This window comes from Sorghum bicolor, chromosome 1 (assembly GCF_000003195.3).
Source record: "Sorghum bicolor cultivar BTx623 chromosome 1, Sorghum_bicolor_NCBIv3, whole genome shotgun sequence".
Lineage (NCBI taxonomy): Eukaryota > Viridiplantae > Streptophyta > Magnoliopsida > Poales > Poaceae > Sorghum > Sorghum bicolor.
This window is the reverse complement of record NC_012870.2, coordinates 19,502,918-19,517,379: the sequence shown is the minus strand read 5'-3', so window position 1 is coordinate 19,517,379 and position 14,462 is coordinate 19,502,918. Positions and strand designations below refer to the sequence as shown.

General features: G+C 38.7%; 1 protein-coding gene across 1 annotated transcript; it reads left to right on the top strand.

Annotated features, from left to right (window-relative positions):
* On the top strand, window positions 1-7,426 carry LOC8067382 (probable protein arginine N-methyltransferase 6.2). Its single transcript, XM_021451867.1, has 13 exons — window positions 1-309; window positions 894-959; window positions 1,070-1,138; window positions 3,078-3,113; window positions 3,563-3,628; window positions 3,855-3,923; window positions 4,026-4,103; window positions 4,196-4,274; window positions 4,386-4,480; window positions 4,663-4,747; window positions 6,351-6,544; window positions 6,673-6,791; window positions 6,879-7,426. The coding sequence occupies exons 1-13, from the start codon at window positions 97-99 to the stop codon at window positions 6,919-6,921; spliced, it is 1,212 nt and encodes a 403-aa protein (XP_021307542.1). The 5' UTR covers window positions 1-96; the 3' UTR covers window positions 6,922-7,426.

The window sequence follows — 14,462 nt, the reverse complement described above, 5'->3', positions numbered from 1 at the left end:
TGGCCCAAACAAAACTTCAGTGCCTTCTCCACTGAGAACCCCGAGACCCGGCCAGTCCCCTCGCTGCCGACGCCACACAAACACCTTTTCCCCCTCATGTTCACCGCCGGTGCGGACGGCAACGGCCACCTGCCGCGTCCGCGCAGGTCGCGGCGCGGCGGAGTAGGCCACGCAGGCGTCATGGGGTCTCCACAGGGACAGGTGGCTCTGGGGGCTCATCCGCACCCGGCCGCCCCGCCGTGCACCGACTACGACGTGGCCTACTTCAAGGCCTACTCACACATTGGCGTCCACGAGGAGATGCTCAAGGTTTTTACACCACATTCTTCTCACATTTCTAGCTTCTCCCTGGGGGATGATTGGGCGGATGTGTTCCCTGATGCGTCGGCGGGGTTAGGGTTCTGTGCCAATTTGTGGATCGGATTCGTGGGATCGTCGTCGTCGAACTACGGGCGTCATCTGGGATTCCTTGTTGTTGTTGTTGTTGGGAGTTTTGTAGCGCTAGCTTACAAGACTACAGAGTTGACTGCTGTTTAGTCTCGGATATATCCTGAAGATCATGCTATAACTTGGTCACTGCGCCTGAGAAATTTTGCTACAGTTTTATGGGACCATGTATGTAAGTTGTTTTCTTCTCGCGAGCTGCAGATAGGCCATTTTTATCCTTGCGGGCAGGGTTTTATTGGTAGACCAGGGACCTTAGCTAGCATCTCTGACACAGAGTGCCACACATTTTCTGCTATATGCGTATCTGCCATAGACAGCCTAATGTGAGAAATGTTTCCTTGTTTTATGAACCGATAGCGCTACATGTATTCCTCTTTGTGGTTTATATTCAAGTGAATGTCATCATTTTGCTAATTCAGTACTGATTTTTAGGTTGCTGATTGCAGGATCATGTGAGAACTAGTACTTACAGAAATGCCATAATGCATCACAAAGATCTTATTTCAGGCAAGGTAATACTCGTTTAGCAATGTATAGTATTGGGTAGATGTTTTCCTGTATGTGATATAGCTTTCTGTTCTGCTCAGTTAACTCTTTTGGTCTATGAAAATGATAACTTCAGGTAGTTTTGGATGTGGGTTGCGGCACTGGTGTCCTTTCGATATTTTGTGCTTTTGCTGGTGCCACTCGTGTAAGTTTTTAGTTATTAGTTGCACACTTATGCATTTCTGATGATCTTATCAATGTAGGAAAACTGATGTTCTTTTAATCCCTCACTCTATAGATGCTACTATATTCCTCATATTTTATGCTGTTGCTCATGCACTATCCATCCACATAAACCTCATCTACCGAAGAACCACTACCTTTAGGAATTGATACTTACTAGGCAAACATTAATCAATATGCTGAATCCATATTCGGTTATTTCGTTCTTTACTGTATATTTGAAAAACACGTGCTAACTAAGAGCTTGGGATTATATATTTTCTTGACATACAATGGCACTCTCTGTCATGCACATGATGATAGGTGGGATGGACCAACATCAGTGTGAGAATCCAGTGGATAAACAATATTGTCTCTAAATCATTATTACCATTTAAGGGCCAGAACAGTTGATGCTCTCCAATGCAACTGTTTTAAGAAACTAAACATCCTCTGTACACTCACTTTGCAATATAACAATCAAATTATGAACATTCCAATAATTTCACTGTACTTTGGATTAACCTATTATAGTTAGTAACTAGATAATAACCCGCGCGTTGCTGCGGGAGACGCTGGAATTATATTTATTATACATGAGGTGAAGTGTAAACTTTGCTGCAATGAAGTTTACAAAGCTTAAAAAATGTATAATGTGACACCATAATTTATCTTTTAGAATACCATATATGGCAGCGCCATGTCTTAAAGATGTGTCCCTTATGTATATTTGGTAATAAATAAACTTTGTATAAATACAAAAACATATGAAAAAGAATCTAAATAGCATCGTCTATACTGCACTGATGATCCAGACTTCCAGAGACAACCAATGATGACCAGAGATTGGAGTTCAGTATCGGGATGCGGCAGGCCAATGGATCAATGTGGATTGTGGAGGACTTTTGTAAAACAACTGCACAAAGAGGCCCGGTACTCCATCGGTCATTCAGTCTCCCGTAAAATCTTCTCAAAAAAAAAAAAATCAGTCTCCCGTAAAAAAAGAAAAGGATGCTGTACTTTAAAAAAAGTCGGCCACAGCCTCAGGCACGAACGCGCGGATCCAGAGCCATGGAGCCACCTCGCGATGGCGAAGAGGAGGTGGCGGTGTGTGGCCTTGATCTCTCACGCGTTAGCAGCTAGTGCCAACGGCTCGGCATCCTTCTCCAGTCCCCCCGCGCCAGCGCACCCTCATCTCCCCACCTTGGTCACAGCAGCGGCCCTCCCAGCATCGCCGGCTTCCTCTGAGTCCCCTGCCGCATGCGCCACCCCATGGGTGGCGGTGGTCTTGTCATTTTATATAGGGAAAGATTGGATTGTTGGGATTTCATATCCAAATCTGGAGAGGTAGTGGGGAGCGCAGGAGGTGGAGCGCAAGGGACACACTAATGACGTGTGGATGTGAAGGGATGGACTCTTCGGTCTTTGACAGTGGATGCTTCGGTTGCGATTGGGATGGGAAGGAGACTGCTATGATTTAATTGTTGATGTCGTGGCTGCACCAAATTGCATAAAAATCTGCTAATGGGGTTCTCCTTTTTAGTTATAGTAGATAGTTGGATACTTGACTTGAGAAATTGTGCATTCAGTTGGCTAAAGCTGTGTGAATGCACTAATCATTTTATCTGTACCAGGATATATCTTGTGCTTGATATTACCAAATACTAGAAGCATCCATGTTTATTCTTTTATGATTTAAAAGCATATTTATCTTTGTTGCAGAGGCATTTGACTTTTTTTTGTTCTTTTTAAATGCATGAAGTATGTAGTGTGGTGCTACTAGTTCTTTTTGCATGGGTGCTGTAATTTGTTATTCAGTTATGTACTACATGTGATGCAATATTTACTGATATAGATGAATAATTTTATTTGTTTTTATTCTTTATTATTCATCTCCTTGAATGAGTTTATTATGTTCTCAGGTTTATGCAGTTGATGCAAGTGATATTGCATTGCAGGTAAACTCTTCTCACTCCCTATTTTCCCTTTCAGTTGGGTTGCCAATCTACAATCATGTTTTGCTGAGCCATAGTAGTTTTTTTGCTGCACAGATGTATTAACTTACGTTGTCAAATTGGAGAATAAACCTTGAATTGAAAAGGTCCATCCTCCCAGCCCTCCTTTATGCTTACTTAGGAACTTGCAAGAACTAAAAAGTAATTATGCTTAGGGCAACAGGTTTTTTGTGTAGCTTGGTTGTCCCAGTAGGAAAGAGTGCCTCCTGTCAATGATAGTGAAATACAACATGGATAGCATGCCTTATATGATCAAATAGTTCTGTTCTTAAAATGCTTTTTCCATTTTTTCTGTATACTATCTGTAGTATTACTTCTGTATCTTATTGTTAGCTTCTATAAGTTCTACTAATGTTGATGCTGAACATTCTTTTTAAACTAAACAATTTTAGGCTATGGAGATTGTAAGAGAGAATGAGCTATCTGACAAAGTTGTGGTTTTGCACGGCCGAATTGAGGTACACATCTCTGTCAATTTTTTGCCATTTTGTCACTGTTTGCATATACCTAAAATCTTTATTGTATTTTTGTGAGTTTTTTCCCATACTTACCAGTTATAGCCAGTAATCATCATCTTTCAAATTCTATATTGTTGTGGGTTTTATCAGTTATCACCATCCTTAAAATTCTATTTGGAGGCCTTCACTGTGCTATGCAACATGATTGTCTTTGATTCAAATGCAGGATGTCAATATCGAAGAAAAAGTTGATGTCATCATATCTGAATGGATGGGATACATGCTTCTGTATGAGGTATATATCAGTATCCCTATAGTTTGGACAGTTGGGCTAATTTTATGCTCACTTCACATAAGTGCTGCTCTTGAAATTTCATATTTAGTCCTCTTGGTGCAGAGTATGCTGGGAAGCATAATTTTTGCTAGGGATAAATGGCTTAAGCCAGGAGGTCTTATTCTTCCATCGCATGCATCGGTAGGACTTTGATAAAAGCATTATATAACAGTTAACTAGCTGAGGTGGATTTGTGGAGTTTTGAGGCTGAGATGCAAGTAGTATTGTTGCAGCTTTACATGGCACCTGTCACAAATTCTCAGAGATACCATGATAGTATTTACTTCTGGCGAGATGTATATGGCATAAAAAGTGAGTTTAATTCTCCCATTCTCAGCTGGCTTAGTTATTTGTTTGTCATATGCATAACTCTGGCTGTAGTATTTCTCTGAGAGTAACCCCTTTTCTCTCCCTTTACTTCAGTGTCCTCTATGATGCCTCTTGCAAAACAATGTGCGTTTATGGAGCCATCAGTTGAGACAATTAGTGGAGAGAATGTCTTGACATGGCCAACAGTGGTGAGTCCCAATTATTTGTTCTGCCAGAAGCACATTTTCCTATCAGCTTGACATGCATTTTACACACATGTCACTCAGGCTTCAGCATATAATTCTTGTCTTAGTACTATTTTCTAGCTCTGCATGTGTGAAGTGACCTTATTTTTTTTTCTGAACTACAATTTACTTTGGTTCCTGAGCAGGTTGCACAGGTGGATTGTTATACCATACAAGCTCAGGAGCTTGAAACCATCACTGCTGCATTTAAATTTACGTCAATGTTGCAAGGTACGTTGTACTAGTTCTCTCTTTTTTTTTACACATGAAACAGGTATATCATATATGTATGATGGAAATAGATCATGATTCTATCTACTAGATTTGCACAGCTGTTTTCCTCGACTGATAATTGATAAAGTTTACACATTGAGATGACCTGTCATAAACTCAGAATCATACCTTGTGCCTATATGGCAAGTTTAAGGCTTTTCCACTCTTGTTTGAAGTACTTCATCCATTTCTTCTTTTTATAGGGCATGTTAGATTCTGGGTGATTTTGTTTGTTATAGGCCTACACTGGTTTCAAAGCATGCATACGCTGCTTTGTTCCTGTTTTGCACTTGGTTGTTAACTGTAACTGAGGTTAGACATGCACGGTGGTGAGCAAGCTTTGCTCAGTGCGTTCAGTTAAAGGGATGAGCATTAGTTGTAAGTTTTATTCCTAACACTGAGAATGAGGATGGCACACTAATTCTTCCATGTATATCAATCCAGGATGTTAATTTCAGTGCCAAGGCTTAAGCCACCCTACACTCTGAAATGTAGTACATCTTATATAGCCAATGTGATATTCCTATTGAAACTACTACAAATTTCCTATAATAATATATAAGGGATTATGGTAAAACATAACTGGTATTTTTACCAGCACGATCAGGGATTTGTCTCTTGCTTGTGGCACTGTTGCTACAAGGTGATGATATTTAATAGTCTTGTACGAACCTGCATCAGTAGGCTGTTCAACTTTGGCCATTATAGACAAATTTGTATACATGAATGTTCTTTTATTCTTGTTTCTGAGCCCGTATGGGTGGGGCAGGGTTTCGGGGGTTTTCTTGACCTGCGTGAGAAGTTTTCTTCTTAATGCAACGCCCGGAGGGCGGTCTTATCCCCTGCAGCTCGAGTTTTTTTCCCCTGAGGTTGGTATGATCAAATATATCCTATCTGAAGTCTGATCCCTTCTACAGTAGATATTTTGAAAAAATATATTTATAAAGCTATAAGATTGAGGTAACCAGAAAAGCAGAATGACTATGCTGCCCTTCCATCAAGTACTTTGGGAAGTTAGGATATGTTCTAATGCTTGAGCTGGAATGCAATCAACAAGAGCATTTGAGAGAAACATCCATACATGTGACTTATTTTGAGGTGATGACGGTGACGCTAATAAATCCACCTCTTGTCTTATAATTTTGTGACTGCTTGCCCAGTTACAGGCCTGATCAGAGTTTTTAGTTTTTACCCATGATTGCTGGAATATAACGTGCTGCGTGTGGTGTTTGGTTTGATACAGGTATAGTTAAATTAAATTAACACCCCGGTCAGAACAATCGCGCTTTTGTTGCCACTGTCATGATCTAAACCTGCTACTTTGTTTGGCCAGGCCTTCTTCTGCTGTCATGTCTTGGTTAACTGTTTTCTCATAGTGAGCTCTGTTGCTTAGTCATGGTGCCAATGCAATAAAACTTTTGCTAGTGATCGTCATTGGAAATTATATTGATTTAGCATGCCTGATCTCTGTCGAGATTGTGTTTATATCACATATGTGTTACTTAGTGTAGATGGGAAAATAGTGCTAACCATGCTCTCTCTCTATCTTGTGTTTTTTTAGCTCCATTGCATGGTTTTGCATTTTGGTTCGATGTTGAGTTCAATGGACCAGTACGCCAGAAATCCAAGAAGCAACCTAGTCAATCATTGGATGGGAACACCCAAAATGCCAGCCCAAGCAGTAAGAAGAAAAAACCAGATGTCTCTATTGTTCTTTCAACTGCACCAGAGGATGCCCCTACTCATTGGCAGCAGGTGATTGTTTTCCACAGTAACATATTGATTTTCTTTTACATAAAGATATAGGTATGGTTCTGTTGAAATTTCTACACGATTACATTATTAACATCCACAATACTGATTCAGAATTGCTTTCTTATCAGACCCTATTGTACTTGTTTGAACCTATTGAACTAAACAAAGATCAGATCATAGAAGGTTCTGTTACCATCTCCCAGAGCCAGCAACATGCCCGCTTCCTTAACATCTGCCTGAAATACTTGTGAGCCTTCTTGTCCCAGTTTATTTCAGCTTTCTTATGTGGTCATTTTCAAGCTTAAATAACGCTAGATTTCACCCGTCCTTGCAGTACTGGTGACCAATGGTATGTCAAAGAATCTGTGATGCGATAATCTGGGGGAAATTGAAACAGAGTAACCTTCTATCTGAATAGGCTCAAATCTGTTGTGTATGACGGACAACCTTGCTGCTGGTCATTGCGGTTTAGGAGCATTCTGACTGCACTGGGTTGTCGTGGTGGCAAATTGATCCAAAAATGGAGTGCCATTTCGAGTGATGCTTGATCAAAATGGTAGTGGGCCTCGACAAGTAATATGTGAATCTTTGGCTCCAAACTCAATTCTACGAACAAAACATAAGAGTAGGAGAACTACACTTGACCAGAGTAGCACATTTATCTTTTTTTTTTTCATTCTTTTGACCAGGTACTAGTTCTGAGCTCAGTTGCTGGTACTTTATTTTTCAATAATGGACTGCCCATTCTTTGTAACGCTTCTGCGGCGTTTAGTGCAGCATAGACGGTATGATTCTCCAAATGGCAGCATGGAATTTTTACAAGTGTAGTTTTCCAATGAGTAATATGCATGAATGGCAATGGTGCTTGTCAGTTTGTTTCAATTTGGCCATCGTACTTAGTAAGTATAAATCACGGCCATAAAGCTAACACACGGCTACACCGATAAGGTCATTAGCTCCTTAATCATACGTATTTGATTTAAATAGAGTAGGTTTCGTTGATGACAATGGATAAATCACAGCGTAGACTCCATTTTTTCTCATTTACGCTCACCTCGCCTTCACTTAGGGGGTGTTTGGACTGCTCAACTTTGTAGTTTTGTTTCACAAACTCTACCATATAGCAGCTTCACCATAGAGTTTGTGGAGTAGGAGGTGCTGTTTCGCACGCAGAGCCCTTGAGATGCTCAGGAAAAAATATGGAGCTGGCCTCTAGCTCTACCTTTTTTTGGAGTGGAGTTCGTGAAGCTAGACGTGTTTAACAATGTGAAGCTGAAAAAATTAAAGCGGAGCAGTCTCAGACACCCCTCAGTATTCTTAACATCCCCAAGTGTAAGAACTGTCGTTTTCATCTACAACGTTCCTCATTATGCGTCACCTCCCCAAGTGTGATACCGTGCTTAAGTTTTTTTTCAATATGTGCTCCTATTTCATCCGTTTTTTTTTTGCTTATTTAATTGTTTTCTTTTCAACTAAATAATTGAGTTAGCTATGCGATACATAGGTGTATTCTAGAAGCTAAAGAATTGCGGCTAAGAAAGTGTGGTGTGCTATCATTACGGTAATGAATTAAATAATACTTTAAAAGGCTATAGCATAGTACATGGCTAATGGTGTGGTGTGGCAAAGTTACAAACCAAAGATTCCCTAAATAGAGGAGAGGAGCCTATTTATTTGAATTTATCTATCAAATTTATCAGTCTTTTAATAATACTTTTTTCTCATAATAAATCAATGAACAATATTTTTAATCATGTCTTTACAGACAAGCGAACAAGCTCAAATTATCGTTATTCAGGTGTGGATGAGAAAATAAATAATAAATGAGAAGACTCATGACAAGAGCTACGAATGGCCCTGGAGCATGCAGCTCTACGAGGAACTAGGTGAATTGTTTCAAAAGATCCGTGCTTGCATATCTGTTGAGTGAGATCAAATTAGAGTTGTCTGAATCTACAGTGCCATTATCAGGTATCCAGACGGTGTAATACTGTAGCAGATACCAGGCTTTGTAGTTTTATTGGTATCCAGCGATCTGCCAGAAACACGCTAAAGCCTTGTTTGTATGTAGTCGGATTCACATCAATCCACGTGTATTAGGGTAGGTTGGAGTAGAAATTGAACTAAATTAAGATAAATCCGACAATATCCAAACAAAACCTAAATATGTTTTCCTTTTTTAAAATTACTGAGACATCTGCCACATCCTACGTTCCTAACGATTTCCCTAAATATACAAGTGCCTTTTTTTGCAAGGAAAAGAAACGGACCTAGGTGCATCTGGCACCCTAAACAGAAACAGTTGAACCTAGGCCTTGTTTAGTTTCCAAAAAATTTTGCAAAATTTTTCAAATTCCCTATCACATCGAATCTTTAGACTCATACATGGAGTATTAGATATAGACGAAAATAAAAACTAATTGTACAGTTTAGTCGGAATTGACGAGACGAATTTTTTAAACCTAGTTAGTTTATGATAAGACAATATTTATCACAAACAAACGAAAGTGCTACAGTGTCGATTTCCCAAAATTTCCAAACGTTTCACACATTGCTGCCAACCAATGTGAAATTGTGAATCAATGAAAACATGATATCACAGTGATTCTGTTCTGCAGTCAAATAATTTCTAATTTGCTATCTGATCTAAATCCGAAACATTTCCTACTATCAAACGAGCCCTAGTCAAGATGATTAGACAAAGGTGAAACCTATTCCGCTTCTTCCAATACGGCCTTGTTCAGTTGGGGAGCAAATTTTTTTTGTCACATCGGATAATTCAAAGGATGTTAGAAGAGGTGTTCGGATACTAATAAATAAAAAACTAATTACATAACTCGTCTGGAAACTGCTAGAGGAATTTATTAAGGGGGTGTTTAGTTCCCCTTTTTCCTTAAAAATTTTGAGTTTTGGTCCATCATTTTGCAAAATAGAACTAAACACTATGCAATTTTTTTGACAAAAAGTTGGTTATTCTACATTTTAGATTTTGGCCTTAAGAGGCAAAAAAAAACCCAAAAAGAGCCTCAAGAGGCTCTCATAAGGGTAATAAATTCTATATTTTGGATGGAACTAAACATGACCCTGAAAATTTTAGCATTTTACATTTTTATCACTCCAAAGTAGTTGGCATTTTGCATTTTAGATTATATGGGAAACTAAACACCCCTAAGTCTAATTAGTCCATCATTAACACATGTAAGGTTACTATAGCACTTAAGACTAATCATAGATTAATTAGGTTTAAAATATTCGTCTCATGATTTCTAACCAAACCGTGTAATTAGTTTTTTTATCTATATTTAATACTCTATGTATGTGTCTAAACATTCGATAAGATATGTGAAATTTTTTTGGATGGGGGACTAAACAAGGCCTACATATGGTTAAAGCGCTAAAGATTATATAGCGTACGTCCATGAGCTTATGCCTTGTTTAGTTCTATTTTTTTTTTCAAAAACCGTAGCACTTTCGTTTGTATTTGACAAATATTGTTCAATCATACTTCTCATAAATTACAGATAAATTGTGCAATTAGTTATTTTTTATCTATATTTAATGTTCTATGCATGTGCTGCAAGATTCGATATGATCAGGAATCTGAAAAATTTTGTCAATTTTTTTGGGAATAATAGCCGAATTGAAACATGAAGACAAATACTTACATGTGACCATATATGAGGCCTTGTTTAGTTATAAAAGTTTTTGTAAAATACTCCCTTCATCCATAAAATACTGCAATCGATGAGTTCAAATTTTTCCACAAATAAATGCTAAAGTTGCCTGCCTAGCTATGCCTAGGATGAGAGACTCACACTAACAGCACCTTCCAGACTACTGTCAGCTCACGCAAGAGACTTCTCAAAAAAAATCATCCTAACGAGTCTCCACCACTCGTTCACGCACGAGGCCACCAGCGCTTCGTCCGCAAAAGCCCAGCACGAGCAGTGTGTTGTCATATCAATTATAGGAGTATTTTGGTCATTTGCCATAGTCCTTGTTACCTTTCTCTGGTCTTACAATTGCAGTATTTTGTGGAGGTAGGGAGTAAACACTATAATAATTTTGTTTGTACTTGACAAATATTGTTTAATCATAAACTAATTATGCTCCAAAATTCATCTCATAGATTATAGGTAAACTATACAATTATTTATTATATATATATATATTTAATATTTTATGCATGCGCTATAAGATTGATGTGACGAAAAATGTAAAATTTTTTACAAAAATTTTTAAAACTAAGGCCTTGTTTAGTTCACCCTGAAAACCAAAAAGTTTTCAAGATTCTCCGTCACATCGAATCTTGTGGCACATGCATGAAACATTAAATATAGACGAAAACAAAAACTAATTACACAGTTTAGCTGTAAATCACGAGATGAAACTTTTGATCCTAGTTAGTCTATGATTAGATAATATTTGTCACAAACAAACGAAAATGCTACAGTACCGAAAACTTTTCACTTTTTGGAACAAAACAAGGCCTAAACAAGGCCTGAGTTTCTCAAACAAGTCTTTTGCGATTGTACGTATACGGAGTAGTTGAAGATGCCAGCTGCCAAGGTGGCAGTTGTAGGATTGAACGCGGGCGAGAGCCTGTAGTGCAGGTGCAGGAGCCTCAAGCGGCGGAGACCGCCAATCCAGATCGGCTGTGACGGCCTGACGGGACACTTGCCTCGGGACCAGGTGACACTCCCGCCGGCGCGCACCAGTCTCCCCACTCCCTGCTCAGACGGAACTGCGGACTGCCGTGGCGTGTTCACTCGGAGGGAGCAGTGCTGGCGCCCTGACCGGCTGACCACTGGTCTCGCACTGTGTTCCCCTAGGCCTTGGCCTTGTTTTCCTAAAAATTTTCAAAATTCCCCATCACATCGAATCTTGCGGGACATGCATGGTGCATTAAATATACATAAAAACAAAAACTAATTGCATAGTTCATCTGCAAATCACGAGACGAATCTTTTAAGCCTAGTTACTCCATGATTAGACAATATTTGTCAAATAAAAACGAAAGTGCTATAGTGACAAAACGCAAAAAATTTTGCAAACTGAACAAGGCCAGTTCGCAAAATTCCCCGTCACATCAAATCTTTGGTCGCATGCATGGAGCATTAAATATAGACGAAAATAAAAACTAATTACACAGTTTACCTGTAATTTGTGAGATGAATCTTTTGAGCCTAGTTACTCTATAATTGGACAATGTTTTTCAAATAAAAACGAAAGTGATACAGTAGTCAAAAACCAAAAATTTTACGAAATGAACAAGTCGTCACAGGATAAGGGCCTCGTTTACTTTCAAAATTTTTTATAAATTATAAATAGTAGTATTTTCGTTTGCATTTGATAAATATTATTAAATCATAACTAATAAGACTCAAAAAATTTATTTTATAAATTACAGATAAACTATATAATTAATTATTTTTTTATATTTATATTTAGTATTTCATATATATACCATAAGATTTGATGTAATGAGAAATATGAATGGATAAGCCGCCGGACCAGACCGCCATTTAGGGCAGGCATGAGACGCTGTACAAGTCAGAACATGGTAGTACTCCATGACACAAGAACATACCGAATACTACAGTACGTATTCATATACATGTTTCACGGTATCCAAAATCTAAAATTTTTGGCATTTAAATAACCGCCCGACCGGACCGCCGTTTGGGGCAGGCACGAGACGCTGTACAAGTCAGAACACGGTAGGACTCCATGACACAAGAACATACTCCCTCCGTAACTGTTATTTTTGACGTTCTGGGCTGGTGAGAGGAATCCGCAAAGCTTGACGTTGCACAGCCGCATACTCTAATACGGACGCAATTGCCCCTGCATGTGCCTCGCCACCCGCATGCGACTGCTCGGCTTCACCTGTAGTTAATTGCGCTGCCTCGCGAGGATGACTTTGTCGCCAGCACGCGTCAAGGCAGCACGCTCGCACGCAGGCCAAATCCTTCATGCTATCAAGCGCATGCATGGAAGAGTGCCATGTAAAATAATAAAAAAAAGAGTGTCACACAACAAAAAGTATCTCCAAAGGAGTCGAACCGGCAACCTCCATCTCATGACATAGAGGTCTCACCAATCGAGCTATACTAGGCTATTGTAAAGGAAACACACACAGCGCTATTTAATAGGGGCAAAGTAGGAAAACTAACCCCTAATTAATCACTTCTTGGTTACCACAATCCTGTCCTAAACGTCAACTAATTCAGGTATGGAGAGAGTACTCTCTCCATATAGAAAATAGAAGTCGTTTAGGACATGATTACGCTTACCAATAAGTAATTAATTAAGGATATTTTTCCATATCTACCCTTATTAAATAGAGTTGTGGTTTTCTCCTTTACAATGATGATGCGTAGTTTGATTGGCTAGTCCTATCCACCTTGAGGCACGAGGTCGCTGGTTCCTTCTATCGCTTTTTTTTATGGCTGTGGGCGCCGGAAACGAAGCATCAGAGGCAGCAGTGTCCACAGCTTTGCATGGAGGTAAAGCGACTTCCTTTACTCAATTCTCTCTCATAGTCAAAACGACCTCTAATTGCAATATGGAGGGACTACGGAATACTACAGTACGTATTCATATACATATACATGTTACACGGTATCCAAAATCCAAAATTTTTAGCAACTAAACAAGGCCCTAATATACTATCCTGTATAGGTACACATTCATGTACTCCCTCCATATCAGAAATAAAAAAACCAAGGGCTGAACCTAAGACCTCAGGACACTTAGGCCTTGTTTAGTTTACCCCGAAATTCAAAAAGTTTTCAAGATTTCCCGTCACATCGAATCTTGCGGCACATGCATGAAGCATTAAATATAGACGAAAACAAAAATTAATTACACAGTTTGTCTGTAAATCGCGAGACGAATCTTTTGATCCTAGTTAGTTCATAATTAGACAATATTTGTCAAATAAAAACGAAAGTGCTACAGTAGCGAAATCCGAAATTTTTTCAGAACTAAACAAGGCCTTACTGCACCGTGCTAGCCAGTTGGACTATGTTTGTTTCATGCATACAATACACCCGCAACGCTATTTAATAGAAGCAAACAAAAAAATTAACCCCTAATTAATAACACCTTGGTAACCACACTTATGTTCTAAACGTCTTTTATTTATGATATGGAGGGAGTACATGCCATGTGGTAGTAGACTAATACTACTCGTCTTCGTCCTAGTGCGTAAGGCCTTGTTTAGTTCGTCTCTAAAATCCAAATTTTTTCTGTCAAATCGAATCTTTAGATACATGTATAAAGCATTAAATATAGATAAAAACAAAATTAATTACATAGTTACCTATAATTTGTGAAACAAATCTTTTAAACCTAGTTAGTTCATAATTAAATAATATGTGTCACATACAAACGAAAGTGCTACAGTATATATTTTCTAAAAAAAATTGAAACTAAACAAGGCCTAAAGCATTGTTTAGTTCAAAAAATTGGTAAAATAAACATTGTAGCACTTTTGTTTGTATTTAATAAATATTGTTTAATTATAGACTAACTAGGCTTAAAAGATTTGTACTCTCTCCGTCCCCAAATACTGCTATTTTTAGCAGATTTCAGACAGATTAGTGTGGCAAACAAAAGACTATTCTACCCTCAATTAATTTGGGTTCCACCATTTAATCATGCACGTCAAGCTATGGTTCTCTAGTTCCAACGAGCTGCATTTAACGACAACTAAACAGGCTCAAACAATTACCATGCACCAAAGTACTACTCCCTAGAAGAAATTAAATGAGTTGGTGGACTACGGAAGTTCCGAGAAGAAATTAAATTGGCTGGTGGACTGAGTATGCTAGTAGAAATAGCAGTATTTGTGGACAAAATTTTCTCCTAGAAATAGCAGTATTTAGGGACGGAGGGAGTATTGTAAATTATA

Excerpts from the sequence above, each read along its gene's own strand:
- LOC8067382 (XM_021451867.1), top strand. The coding sequence starts at position 97 with ATGTTCACCGCCGGTGCGGACGGCAACGGCCACCTGCCGCGTCCGCGC. Across the intron at positions 6,545-6,672 it reads CCCCTACTCATTGGCAGCAG|ACCCTATTGTACTTGTTTGA; the intron begins GTGATTGTTTTC and ends CTTTCTTATCAG. Across the intron at positions 6,792-6,878 it reads AACATCTGCCTGAAATACTT|TACTGGTGACCAATGGTATG; the intron begins GTGAGCCTTCTT and ends CCGTCCTTGCAG.